General features: G+C 37.0%; 2 protein-coding genes across 2 annotated transcripts; one reads left to right on the top strand and one right to left on the bottom strand.

The window, feature by feature from the left end:
• Nucleotides 1–121: 121 nt before the first annotated feature.
• LOC116306134 (uncharacterized) lies at nt 122–2099 on the bottom strand. Its single transcript, XM_089029916.1, has 2 exons — nt 1852–2099; nt 122–824 (listed from the first exon to the last, which is right to left on the bottom strand). Exons 1-2 carry the CDS (start codon nt 2097–2099, stop codon nt 122–124), a joined length of 951 nt encoding a protein of 316 aa, XP_088886042.1.
• An 8238-nt stretch (nt 2100–10337) lies between these two features.
• Nucleotides 10338–14253, top strand: LOC116306141 (pfs47 receptor). Its single transcript, XM_089029436.1, has 5 exons — nt 10338–10483; nt 11841–11905; nt 12167–12256; nt 13421–13637; nt 13849–14253. Exons 2-5 carry the CDS (start codon nt 11843–11845, stop codon nt 14091–14093), a joined length of 615 nt encoding a protein of 204 aa, XP_088885562.1. The 5' UTR covers nt 10338–10483; nt 11841–11842; the 3' UTR covers nt 14094–14253.
• Nucleotides 14254–15035: the final 782 nt, after the last annotated feature.

The following is a 15035-nucleotide window of genomic DNA, read 5'->3' as shown; positions in this document are numbered from 1 at the left end:
GATGGTGGTGGTGATGGTGATTATTATTATTATTATTATTATTATTATTATCATCATTATTATTATTAGTTATATTTCGAGTATTGTGCCTGATGCCAAAGTTTGAAAGAGCAGTTATTGATCATTGCTTGTCACGCGTATCTCGTGTTTGGATCACTGATGCTTCGTCGGTCAGCGGTAGATGCACTAACGAACGGAAAGCTCTCCTAAAACTCTTCATTCTCCAAGCATAAAGAAACTGGTTCCCCGAACAGTTAACCAATACGCACACGAGAAGGAGGTCACGTGACCAGTGGATGAAAACACAGCTGCAGGTTGAGCAAAAGTTGACGACAAAGATGAAAACAAATGCGGGCAGGTTGCATGTCGTGTAGAAGATAAGGATAGCTGTAAAGATTCTAGTCACTCGTCGCTCTCTCTCGGCACGTTTTAGTTGTTTTTGTGAAGTCTTTTCCTGAGCAGATCCCATGGGCTGAACAGTTAAGGCTCTAACTGTTGTGCTCCTCATGTTGCCATGGATACGTATGAATGCTATCACCATAGTAACGAATGTGACAATGATCATTAAGATTGCAAAGATGAAAGCGAATTTGAAATACCCAATTTGGAAGTAGATGCAAGGGAATGTAAAAAAGAAGATCCAGATTGCGATGGACATGTTGACGGCTCGTTTTTTTGGAAGTTTTCTGTGGTAGTTGGCGTGCACTGCAATCGAACGTTCCACGGCTAACAGGGCGATAATTAGAAGCGAGGCTGTGCATCCAATAAAGAACGACATGTGAGGTAATGCGTACCACTTGATCACGGTAAAACCCAAGGCTTCCCTAAGACACACGAGCAGTAACAATATAAGCAATCCGAGGTAGTCAGTTTGGTAAAAACAATCTACAAAGCTTTTGCTGTTGTATCACAGCGTGGGACAATCACAACAGAGCTAGGCTCCAAACTAGGTGAAAGCCCAAAGATCGAATTAGAATTTAGAAGTTGATTTTTGAGGAGGGAGAAAAACCGGAGAACCCGGAGAAAAACCTTCAAAGCACAGGAGAGAACCAAAAAACAACTCTACTAAGTCGGTAGGTTGGGTAGTTAGGTATGTGTGAGATAGAAAGATAACTAAAAACTCTTCTGAGAAGACATATTTATAGTTATTTTAATGATGCATCTTTATGGAATGTTACATTTATCAGTGCAACGGCAACGAACTTTTGAATTTGAATTTGAATTTATTTTTTTAATTTTAACTTACAAAAATGTTTTTGAAAAGTAAAGATTAGAGTTATCTGAGTCATTCATCACTCATTGTATAGTTAATGGAATGGTTGGGAAACCTATTGTTCTATGTTTTTGTTCGTCTTTATTCATTGTCATATGACGTTGACCGTGCACAGAGAAAGAAACGTTGCTCCGTTTGTTCATAGTATTCTGGAATATAGAGGTTTTTAACCCTAAAAAACGTTCTAAAATACTTATTATTTGTTGATTAATCCTATATGATTAATACAAATTGTTTATTGAAAAGGAAATCGCCCTTTTCATGCTTTTTTATTTATCATCTAGTAACTTAACTGTATCTGCGCGGAAATATTTATCTGCATAGTTTGTGGTCATCGAATGAAACTTTTCACTTTCAAAATGTTCATATATGAAAATAATAAGGAAATGAGCATTTTCAGCCATACTTGCTTTGGTTCATTGTGCAGGGTCAGTATCACGTGATGGTACGGTTCAACATCAAACGCAAAACAATAGCTTTATTCTATGGAGTTTTCAAACCATTCCGCCCCATTAACTATGCTCATTGTATGTATGGTTACCCACGACAACTTTATAAGACATGACATTGATACTAACCTTATATGGAAGTACACAAAAATCGGGTCAGTCACTGCACCAATGAGAAGATCCGAGATGGCAACATTCAACAATAAATAATTGAACGTCGCTCTTAGTTCCTTATTTGGGTCTCTTAATATCGTTATGCAAATGAGTAGGTTGCCAGGTAGTGTGATGACGGTGAGAAGACTGGTGATCACTGAAGATGTGATTGATAAACCACAGGGTGCCCATACGTGTTTACAGATGTCATCGCCAAACACCATGTTGTCTGAAAAGACAAATAATAATCTATACACCCTTCTAATATTGGCTGACAAGTGCACGAAAACGAGGTCACCCAGTCATTATTTCACGATAAAAGATATAAAAGTACATGAAATGACTTTAAAGAAGAAAAGTATAAAAAAATGACCTTTGTTTTGATCTGAATTAGCGCTAACAGCCTTTATTTTGAATGAGCAGCTTGGCTCACCCTTGCAAGATGACTGGGTGAGCTCGTTTCCGTGCGTTCATCAGCCATTATGAGAAGAGTGTATGTAAATATAATAATGTTATTTGGTAGAGAACCTAGTACAAAAGTGGTGAAATATAACAGCGTTGCAAAATTGCAATTCCGATGACAAATGAATGATAGAATGAAATTATCAAAAAAAAAAAAATTCTTCCAGCCTCCCAGGGCGGGCGAGAGTCGTGTGGACTAAGAGTGAGGTAGCAAGAGGGGAGGGGGGGAGGGGGGGGGATCTCTGTATCTGTTCTCGCGCTACTCGTCTCTCTCTCTCTTCCTTCCTGCCTCTTACTGTCCTTCCTTCTTCCTTCCTTCCTCTTCTCTTTCTCTTTCTCTCTCTCTCTCTCTCTCTCTCTTTCTTTCTTTCTTTCTTTCTTTTTTTTGTCAGTGAAAATGTAGTGTTTGCTCCAAAACCGGTTATTAACTAATAAATACGTCAGCTTCGCGCTGAATATCTATTTCAGAAAAATTAAAAAACAGATTATAACTTTCCCATTTGACAATTATAAGGAACAAAAAATCCTGTTGCGTTGGATCTGAAGTTAAGGCCCTGTTTACATGGAACGATTTTTGCAGGCATTTGAGGTGCGATGTTTGCGGCGATGTTGATCATAGTCAAGAATGGTAAAGGATTATCTTTTAAAGTTTTTTTCCGGACACCAACAGTCTCTTTAGAAGCAAAAGACAAAATCAATTAAAATGATCGCCGCAAAAAGAGGACCCCATGCAAATCGCCCCAAAATATGGCCCGTATAAATGAACCTTTATAACTGAATTTAAAGAGAGAATAAAAAGGGACAATCAAGTATGGAATCGATCCTTAAACGGTACAACCTTACGCGATAATCAGTTGGGTTTTATTTTAACTGACAAATATAAGAAGCTGAACCAACTAAAAAGAAAGGTATTTTTGACTTAAAGTGGAATTCAGACCAAAGGATGTCACAAAATAATGATGACTTACCTCGACACAGTGTTCAACGGTTGATGAAACTTACATCGAATACCACAAGCTCAAGCTTCAATAATCCACACTGCGGCTTATTACATGCACCTGTCAATACAAAATCGATAATTAGTCAAGAACTTGTTTTTGTACCTCTATTAAACTTAATTGCCCACAACTTAATCGCTAATTCGTGTTTAAGCCAATAAGCATACCAGGTGATCTAGCGCACGCACTTCCGCGGTTACTATTAACCAATCAGAAGCATTTTTGTTGTATCACCAAGAGTTCCATGATGGCTTTGCACAAATTTCGAGTTATTTTTTTTTTAAATACGTCCTGAAATATACTTATTTCAATAAAGTTAGTCACCAAAATCTAAAAAGCTGTGATCGCTGAGAATCATTGGGAAATGTTTTATATCCAACAAGTAAAGCTTTCGACACAAACTGCAGCAGTTGAGGATGCTAAGAGGTTAACTTGTAACTGGTAGAAGATCTCAAGTCCATCAACAGTTATCAAGCGCGGGTTGAAACATGTAAAATGTATCTACCCATAATCCTTGTCGGTCTCAGCTGTGTAGCTTTACAGGCGACTAACTTTATTGAAATAAGTGTATATAACTTTACATTGGAACATTCTATGTTACATGTATCAGAAAAGCTTCTTCTTGCGCTATCAGCAATAAACATTAATGAGAACAAATTATAAATGCAATAAAAGTAAGTGAAATCCGAAGGCGTTGTCTAAATTGGTCAAAAAGTATATCTATGCTCAAGTTACTCGAAATTTAATTTAAAAGCTCATTATTAATTCATGAAGGATACACAAATAGAAATTATGACCACGAAGGTTTTACACCTTTTGCCGTTCATTAACAGAAAATGTACATTCATTTATGCCAATAGTTGTATCAATAACGTGTAATGTACTTTCATCAACACCACAAGTAACATCATTAGCGCGAATCAGCTTTCGATAACGATATTTGAATATGCGTGTACATTCATAGGCATCAATGGACAATCAATAGCTCGTTTGTACATTCATATGCGCGGAATGTATTTTCTTGTGCGCGAAATTCAACTTCAATAACACCAAATGACAGACAATTGCATTTATGGACAATGATTTACCCAAAAGTGAAAATTCATTAGTGCTATTAGCATAATCATTGACAATCTATAACGCGCTTGGACAATCATGAGGGTCAACGTTATATTCTATAGCGTGGTTCGACAAACATTTGCATGATTCGAATGAACAATAAGAGAAATAAAACAATCATTAGCGATTTTTTAAAAAACTATTTTAGCCTTCAATTTCTTCGCCATTTATACATCGTGGCAAATACGTTTGCATATATCTGAACCACTGATCACATTTAGCGATAGTGATGGTTGCCACATTTCTCTGGAACCCTTCCATTAGCAACTGCTTTCTGTAGAGACCTAGAGCAATCCCTTGTCGTCTTGCCTCAGCCCGATCGTTCGTATGTTGTTGGATCTCTGGACGGCTGAGGTCGGCTTTGGTTGCTGCTTTAAGTGAGCTATTAGAGAGTTTTAGATTTACGTTCACGGCAAACGTGAAACGTCAGTTGACCAGTAAAAATATTCTTTCAAATGACTGAAAAAGAATCGCAAAAAAGTCCAAGTAGTAGAAAAACAAAAGAGTATTTGCGCTTGGTAAGAAGGTTTGTAAAAAGTAAAGTAAAATACAGGAAAACGATGAAAACGTGGTCACGTTTGCCGTTTGCGGGGAGAAAAAAAAGTCAATCTAAAACTCTCTAATTGCTATTCTCCTACGCAGCCGCTATTATGGAGGCAGTTTCCGCTAATGATTGTTTTATTTCTCTTATTGTTTATTCGAATCATGCAAATGTTTGTCGAACCACGTTAAATAATGCTACATTGATGCTCATGATTGTCCAAACGCGTTATAGATTGTCAATGGCTATGCTAATAGCACTAATGAACTTTCACTTTTGGGTAAATGATTGTCAATTAACGCAACCGTTTGTCAATTCGTGTTATTGAAGTTTAATTACGCGCACAAGAAAATACATTCCGCGCACATGAATGTACAAACGCGCTATTGATAGTCTATTGATGTCCATGAATGTACACGCATATTCAATTGTCGTTATTGAAAGTTGATCCGCGCTAATGATGTTACTTGTGGTGTTGATGAAAGTACATTACACGTTATTGATACAACTATTGGCATAAATGAATGTAAATTTTCTGTTAATGAACAGCAAAAGGTGTATATCTGATATTAGATTCATCTGCATTCATTTGCATAAACTTCAACTTGGATTTTCTCTATCAAACTTGGTTTATTTCGCAAAGAATTCGGTACAATATGAGAACATACACCATGAGTTTTTTAAGCCGTTTGATAAACTTGCAGATCGTGTTTTATCGGGTCTAAAACCACTCGTCTACGCCTCGTGTTCTTAAACCCGATAAAACACTCCTGCTCGTCAATTAAACACTACATATGAAATAGCTGTTATGAATGTCGCGTTCTGATTGGTTTGGAGCGCATGCTAATAGCTCATTTTCTCTGTGTGGTAGCAAGAGAAAATAAAAAAAATCGTATATGGCCTTTGCATGCTAATAGCTCATTTTCTCTGTGTGTTAGTTTTTCTAGATAAATATCGCTTAAAAATTCAAGAAGCGTTTGTGAAGGTGGCGAGGGTTCTATCTTCGATGACTCACACAACAACAGATATAGGACATTCCATTGCAGTACCATGTACTGTGTTAGGTAGAAATAGTTTTTTTTTAATGAATTCGGTGAATTTTAAACAAAAGAAAATTAACGAAAAGAAGACTAGAAGATAATGTCAGAAAGAGTAGCATTAAGATCAAAGTAGTGGAGAAAGCTAGCACACGCGTTAAGAGTTTGCTACAAAAGTCAAACCCGCTCAAGAAAGATCCTTGTGGACAGGAAGACTGCTTCGTATGCTAAACAGGAGGTAGAGGAAATTGCAGAGCTACAGATGTAACGTATGAGATCAGTTGCAAATCCTGTGGCGATAAATACAGTCAATTCAAAAAATGTTGTCGTCGACCAACTCAAGCCTACGCGACTGGACCGAAAGGAACTCTGGGTAGCAATCATTGAAACCGAGTTGACTCCATAATTTTATCTGTCTAGTTATGCCTGGTTTACAGCACGAACCTTTAAGTAGGCGAGCGTGAAGTGTTGAAGGAGACGTTTTTTTTTTAATGCCTTCATATTTTCGGAATTGTGAACTGAATCATAACTACTTTGTTTTTCTTTCCCTAAACCCAAAGACATGCATTTTATGGATTGTTTCTAGCCATTATTACCTTATTACTAGCGGGAACAATTTATTCAGTACGAATATTTAATTGCTTCAGTGATTTTTACCCATATTCCTTTCGGTCCAGTCGCGTAGGCTTGAGCAGGTCGACGACAACGTTTTTTGAATTGACTGTATATCGGAGAGACGGCAAGAAACGCGTACACTAGGGGAAGAGAACATTTGACGGCACTGGATTCGAAAGGCGAATCATCAGCACTAAGTAGGTATTGTATTTTCGGCTTCAGAGATCTTCTCTGTCTTGTGGTTTATTCCTTTCTCGCTGAATTGCTGATGTTTCCTGTGGCAGCGTTCTTGCGGGTAGGTGTATATATATTCATATTTATTTATTCTTATATTTATATAGTTACATATTTTTAATCTATTTTTTGTGTGTGTGTGTGTGTATTTTACACAGCTCCATTGTAAATAAGTTTTAACTTTATGGATTCTGTGTTAAATAAAGTTTATTATTATTATTATTATTATTATTATTATTATTATTATTATTGTAAAGAGAAACACGAAGGGCTTATTACAGACTTCACCATGAATGTGACAAGATCCTTTCAAGGTGATGCAATGTTAAGACAAATAACTGAGTCTGTTAAAATTAGCAGAGAAGAACAAGATAAAATAATAAATAACAAAACAGAATGGAACTTTATGAAGATCCCTAGAACAGTTATAATGTAAATTTTCTTCGTGCGCGCGCTCTCGTTCATCACGAGTATAAACATTATATCGCAATGTAATCATTCAGCTAGATTCAGTTAGGTTGAAAAGGTCCTAATAAACGAACAAAACTAGTCCCCAAACTGCAATTGTGTTGTTGTTAGTGCGCGGGGGATTAAAAAAATCACCAGAGGGTGCGTATGGATATAAATATGTCAGTCTTAGTGAGGTCGGCGTGTTCTTAAAGATAGGAGGACTTGTGTTGGCTTGCGGCTGAGACGGCTATGTAGGTCGGAATTGACTGTTAAGAGGGAGACTACATCAAAATATACAATTACAGAACGTCTCTATCCAGTTTCAAATTCCTCGCAACATCAACCCATTCTTTAGTGCTGTTTCCTGACTTTTCCCTGGCTTTGTTTTTCCCTGACAACTGGGAACCCTGCTGTTGGCGGTCTATGTTGCCAACCAATACATCACTACAGGAGAAAATATTTGGGATTAACCTCTCTTTGCGGTCTACTATTACTACGTTTCAAAAGAAGATTTAAATTGCCGGTGTGTTTGAATTTCGTGTCTTCATAGATCTTGGCACTTTCTTCAGTAGAGAGTTTTTTTTAGCCTGGTTTGAATGATATATACCTGTTTCAATAAACGTTGTCATCGCCAGAGGCGATAGACGATAGGTCATTCCGACATATCATCTCTCGCAACGTTCAGGGCGTTATATCTCAAATACGCATCCCTTAATTTTCCCCAAATTTTGGTATTTTGTTAATCAACCCGTAAAGAGCCTGTTTATGAAATATAAAGCTTATTAACGCATAAACGTCGAAAGTAGAACCCGTTTTTCTTCACTGTAACAAGAGACACGAATACACACTACACAATATAACGAAGGTTGACGCACGAGAAGCAAAATAGCAGTAGATATGAAATGGCGGTTCTGCGCCATGAGGAGCGAGGAGCCGGCGGAGCCAGGCTACCACCCCTCCCCACAAGTTTCGGAGCCGGCGAAGCCAGGCCCTAGACCACCCCACTCCTCCCCCACGATTGTTACCGATTGCTTAAGAATGAATTTAGGAACGAATGGGAGGAGGCCTCGTTTCTAAAATCCTTGTTTAATCTCCATTTTAATGAGGCTGTGAACTACTTTCAGAACAAGGTTTTGATTGCATCACCTTTCTTGGGTTGACAAGGTTAATCCCCTCTGTCAAATGTTCTTTGTTTAAACAGCGGGAAATAACAGTTCCTCTAATGCCCCTTGGTTTCATTCTTAATATCGATTGTTTTCAATGATGACAGTTATAGAGATGTCCTCTTGTTCTGCTCATTTTACTCATGCGCTGCTCATTTTTGCTCCTGCCCTGCTCATTTAACTCATGTTCTGCTCACAGGGGCACTAGGGGCACCAGGGGCACTTTAAAAAACCGTCATCATTGAAAACAATTAGAGGTACTTTTATATCATTTTTATATCACATTCATATCTACTAATAGCGGCCCAAAAATCTTTGCTTTAATCTAACAGCAATAAGGCTTATCGGATATCTCTCTATCTTTTTATCGATATAATATTTAACATATTCCCATCTCAATTTGATAATTATTTTTATTATATGACCGTGAATCTTAGAGCCTGGACACTAGCAAATCGAGCAATCTGATTGGTCTAGATTCTCCGGTATTAACCGGTCCGATCGCATATTAATCTTACGGCGAAAACATTTTGTCCTTTTTAATGAAAAGTGGTCATATAATAAAACTCTTATCAACCGAGCTTGGTCGGTCTGTACGGGATAATCTTGACCTCGGTCGGGTACAGACCTCCGTCAAGATTATCCCGTACAGACCTCCCGCTCGGTTAATAATATCTAATTATTATTTTTTCTCTCTTTTAATAAATATTTAAATATGATGAAAAATGCACATTTGATAGTCACGAATAAAAGGAAAGGAAAGTATGGTGTCAATAACATTTCTCACAACTACTTCACTCTTGTTTCTCTTCGAAATAAACGCACAAAGTATTCTAAGCTTGGTTTATTTTCTCAAAATCAGTTTCTCCACTCTTTTGAAGAAGATTCTTTGATCTAATAATAAATCGATGATAACCTGTTTACCAAAAAACGAACGAGCAATGATTTTTTTTTTTTAAATATTACAAACCATTTTTTAAAACACCCTTGGCATTCATAACCAGTAGCCAGACAAAATTGGTTATGAATTTTTTTTGTTCGAACGATTTCAGATGTTCTTTCTTTCCCTCTATCTTTTTGTGGATATAATACCTGATACCTCCATTTCAAACCTTTTCAAGAAGATTCCGGCTTTGATCCAATAATATATATATCGATAATAATGTGTTTACCGAGAAACGAACGAGCAATAGAGTGACCACAATAAATCCGTGAAACACTAATTACTAAATAGTACAAAATAGTGCTAATTAAACAATAGAAAACAATGGAATTTGCATGACAGTGTGCTATTTAGTATGACTAAAGTTTCACGGTTATATTGTTTGCACTCTAATAGGTTATTTTTCTAATATTTCAAAATCAGTTTCTCCACTCTTTTTGTGAGATTCGGACTGAATGTTTCTTATTTTTTAATATTCCAACCCATTTTGTGGAAGGACACACTGAACAACTGCTACCTTCAAGAATAACAACAGTAACCATAACCTTAACAAACGAGCTGTCTTTGTTTCAGCCATTTTCCTAAGAAAAATGAGCCCGTAGTAATAGCGTACAGTGTGTGCGAGTGATAAAGTAGTTCACCGGTTGAACATGGTAAAAGCAAAAAGTCGCTAAAAAAAGTCGCTAAGAAAGTCGACATAAAATAAAAAGTAGATGGCACTTCAAAGCCACCGTAAAAACCTGATACTTCTATTTCAAACCTTGTCAAGAAGATTCTTTGATCTAATAATAAATCGATAATAACATGTTTACCAAAAAACGAACGAGCAATAATGGGTTATTTTTTTTAATATTTCAATAGTTGAAATGGTAAACAATTCTTTCTCTTCCAAGCCGTATCCCCTTGTCAACCCAAGCCCTAAAGTACACACGTGTACTCGGGATACTGAAAAGTCCTACATAAGACACACAGTTGCCATTCTGAACAAAGCACAGCGCAAGGAGGAGAAGTCACTAAAACCGAAGAACCGTTGAACAAAGTTATTGGTAAGCAGAATATATAAAGATTACTTCATAGAAAGTGCGACGTACGGGATTATATTCACGAGTTGTTTGTGTAAAGCACGAAAGAGCGAGGTACGAGCGAGTGAGTGTTTTACGCAAACAACGAATGAATATAATCCTGTACAAAGCACTTTCTATGGTGTTATCTGTTTATTATATATGTAACGAGAATTTTTTGGCATAAAAATGATTTTATTGAAAGCGTGTGTGGATGTAAACTTGTAAACTCCAAAAAAAAAAAACACCGACAAATCTTGTGCAAACAAAAACACCATTTTTCGTAATATAAAGTGTTTGAATCATATCAAGAAAGAAAAGAAAAAACATCAAGTCTACAACTTTTGAAAGCTGAAGCCAAACTGTTGAATCCTTGGGAAGAAAATTGCAAGAAAAGAAAATACCTTCTGCTTTTTCGTTTCTTCGCCAGCCTATCTCCAGGTTTTCTTAAACCATAGGATTAATGCATCAAGAAACATTTTTAGATAAAGTCTTCAAGGACGGCACAGTTTTTAGCTTGAAACCTCCATCTTCGGCGAGAAGTAGAAACCACTAGCTCGTTCGTTTTGATATTTGGACGTCTTTCTCTGATTTTTCTGGCTTCAAACACCCTTACACCAAAGGCTATCAGTCTTCTTCTTTGTTTACTAAAAGGTTCTTACTGTTGTTTTTCCTCGACAAATTCGCAAAAACTGGACAGAAAACAGCCCGTCAACTTTCAAAAACAACAGCTTTTTTTCCTCTGACCAAGAAGCCAGTAAAGTGTTATTTCTCGTTCTCTGATTGACTGAGGAATTTATCGACGATTCTGATTGGTTATATTTTTCACATGTGAAAAATGCTATACGCTGATTGGACGTATTACTGTTTTTCACCTGAAAATATATAGAGGATATTACATGGGTGCGCGGAGATACGAATTTTATCTTCGAGTGTTGAAAAGATCTCCCACGAGTGAGCGTAGCGAAAGAGTGAGAGATTTTCAACACGAGAAGATAAATTTCGTATCTCCAAGCGCCCATGTAATATTCTGTTTATTATATAATTATCCATAAAATCAACTTAATAAGCTTTTTATTATTATAACTAACTAACTAATAGCTTAAATACACATGGTAACGATATTTTCACATGTGAAAATATCAGTTTTTCGAAAAAGAAAAATATAGGTATTTTATGGATAATTATATGATAAAGATTTATATTCATAGGCTTTACGCTATGGAATTCTCGTTATATATATATACTAAACTCAGTTATTGTTACTTTAGCCTGAATTGTGCACGACTTTTCTTTACAAAGAAAAAATAATCTATTCTACTCTCTTTCAACTGTGTTTTAGACATGGGAAGTTTTTGGATGAAGTTTTCTATTTTGCTCGCCGTGGTCTTCATGTTAGAAACTGCGGTAAGTTCATGTTTTTATAGCATTGTTCTTTTAAATGTTAATTCAGTTTTTAGGTTCTTTTTCTGTTTGTTTGTTGTTTTACATTTTTCTTTCTTTGAGGTTATTTCCTCTCTCATTTTCGTTAGCTCTCTTCTCCTCTCTCTTCATTATTTCCACTGATTCTCCTTTTCATTTTCAGTAATAACTGAAAAACCGAACATATTTTGTCTACGATATGTTTAAGTCTTACTGACATCCACTTATTTATCGATACAATGCCAGAACGCGGCTTCCAATTTGAAGTGGATCAAGGCTTCCAACGGTCAAGTCCCAGAATATGCTGTAGCAGGGGGGGAAAACTATCCAGGAGAGGTAAGTCTATTCAGGAGAAATGTTTGGGTTGGGCTTCACGAATTTGCAACGTCCCCTGTGATTGGTTAGGTTTAGGGGCGGGGTTGGGGAAAGGTCATTGTTTCCTATTGTTCTACCAAGGGCACTAGGACACCGAATGTGGCTGGATTTCTATAGATTTAGATATAGAGCCCCGCAGGCTAGTAGCCTACCCCGGAGCTCTATATGGAACTTAAGGTGAATTTGATTAACCATATTAACTCTGGACGGTTGAATATTACTGACGTAAGGAGCATCGCGCGGTCGCGTTGTTGTTGGTATAGTACAAACAGAGTCAAGTACGGAACAGCCGTTAAAGAAGTAACGCTCATAGGCTATTCAAACCGTTTGACCTTTGGAATGAAAATGTCTGCATTACAACAGCGAACGAAGGAACACGGACACAAGATAAGTCAAACAAGTATATCGTTAATTTAATTCAAATAATCGAAAGGAAAAAAAATCTATAAAAATCCAACCACATTCGGTGTCCTAGTGCCCTTGGTTGTACACATGTGTGCCCTCCAATAGGATCACATCTTGCAAATTCGTGAAGGACGACCCAAATGTTTCATGCCATGAAAACTCTAGCCATTTTAGGGTTCACAGGGTCTCTTTCGTCGAGGAGCTAGAGGTCCAAAGTTCAATCCTCAGGAACTTTACGTCTGTTTCGACTTCTCTCTGTTCTGTGTAAATTACCTTTTTTTCGAGCAAGTAGCTGAATAACAGGCCCAAAATTCAAAGTGTCGGTGTTGACCGACTCCATAACGAATATTCAATCCAATTGGATTAGTTGAGCACTACATTTCCTTGTTTTTATTAGCGTAATTCCAGGTTTGCTTTACACGGGCAATATCACAGTGACTCCGTAGACTTATCGATACCCCGTCGTCGCTAAGACTGCGAACGGGGAGAAGATGTGATCTCGTGTATTTTGCGAGCATCCCACACGTGAGAGTCACTTCTCTTTTCATTAGCTTCCTGTAAACCATCAATATACAAAAAAATTACCACATTCTATGTATTTTAATGTTTTCATGGAAATAACGTGCTCTATTGAAACGATGATATGGTGTTAGTCCTATGTTTGAGCCCCAGTTTTCGGAATACGTGCACGTTGACTATTTATTACACACACTTTTTCAGGTCCTGTACGTTGCCAGAGTCGGAATAAGCTCTGGTCTCACCCCTGGAAAGATGAATCCATCCAGCAGATTGGCCCATACATCCTGGGGAGGAAAAGAGCATTATAGAAGCAGCTACGAGATCCTCACTAACCCTGGATGGAGATCACATTTGGAATGGAAAAAAAGCAGTGGCAAAACTCCCCCTGCTAATGCTGTTGTTGGAGGTTCTGATAAGGGTAAGTGCACAAACCAGAGCAAACTCTCCATTCGCTGTCTTGTGTAAAATGTTTATCAGCTGAATGGTAAGTCCTTACATGAATGAATGAATGAGCATGGTCCAAAGTGACAGAAACAAAAAATGGGATGATGCTACAGTTATATGGACTCGTTAGCAGACTGATATAATTCTGTATGTATTCATGATATATATCTGTATGTATTTTGCAGGCAAGCCCCTCTACGTGTCCAGGTTTCTGTACTCAGACGGTCACATGATCCCAGGCAAAGCGGCTTACTTTTATGGATATGCATACGTTGGTTATGGAGGCAAGGAATATTATAAAAGGGAATGGTGGGTGCTGGTGGAACACACCAGCTCAGGGCGAAAGAGGGAGATGTCCTCTCGCTTTGAATATCCTGAATTGCCAGACGTTGAACCCTTGAAGAGAGCTCCCATTCTTGATGATCAGTGAAGTAACATGACCATGGAAAACTACCGAGGATTAATCGTAATTAATTATAAAGTTAAAAAGAAAATGAGAAGTAAGTTTGTAAAGGTTAAATGAGGGATAAAAATGAAAAAAGAAAAATTAAGTAAAGATATAATTACATGAAATAAAAATGCATCAGAAATTTCGGTGTCATGCTGCTCTTGTTGATATTCTAACTACTGTTCTTCTTCTTTCTCTAGTTTATTTTAAGAGAGAATTCTTTTCGTATTCAAGCAGTGAGCGCCAAAAACTATTTTCTTGAAGAAAGGCTGTTGTACAAGGCTAAAATCTTGTTATTCAGAAAGTTTAAGTTGTTTGGAAGTGGAGATGACCGATGAAAGTGGAATCAAAGTGTTAACCCAAAGCAAACATTTTATTCGAAAATGAGGTTTAGGCCTTTATTTGCTTATTTCCCATATATTTTATATAAAAAGGCCTGACAAAGCAACATTCTAACACAAATGCAACAAAACATCTGTGTACAATTGAAAATACCGCTTCAAACAGGCATTTTATCATAGTACATCAGTTTGTAACTGTTTAAAAAAGGTTTTGAGTGTTAACCCAAAACGAAAATTGGGATCAAAACTCATGCGAAAGTCTAGGTTTTGGCGCTTTTTGCAATTATTGCTCATTATTGAAAAATATTTCCTCTTAATATGAATACACTTTCTTTCAACGCGGAATCCCATTAATACATCTGAAGCTCTTCCAGAGAGCCGTGAATAATATTGTAACAAATTCTATGCAAAAATTCTATAATAATACATACAATACATATTTTCTTGGAATTGGAACTTAGAAGCTGCTTTTAACCACACACATTATTCACGATGTTTTCGTGGCCTTGATAAGTCTAGTTCTGGAAAAAATTGAAGTGATTGGTGAAATAGAAATTTGTCTAGGATTTGAACAGTGTCTAAA

This window comes from Actinia tenebrosa, unplaced genomic scaffold (assembly GCF_029948245.1).
Source record: "Actinia tenebrosa isolate PJP-AT-01 unplaced genomic scaffold, QUT_ActTen_1.0 PGA_scaffold14__42_contigs__length_11649687, whole genome shotgun sequence".
NCBI lineage: Eukaryota > Metazoa > Cnidaria > Anthozoa > Actiniaria > Actiniidae > Actinia > Actinia tenebrosa.
The sequence above is the reverse complement of the archived record's forward strand: the minus strand, read 5'-3'. Positions and strand labels throughout refer to the sequence as shown.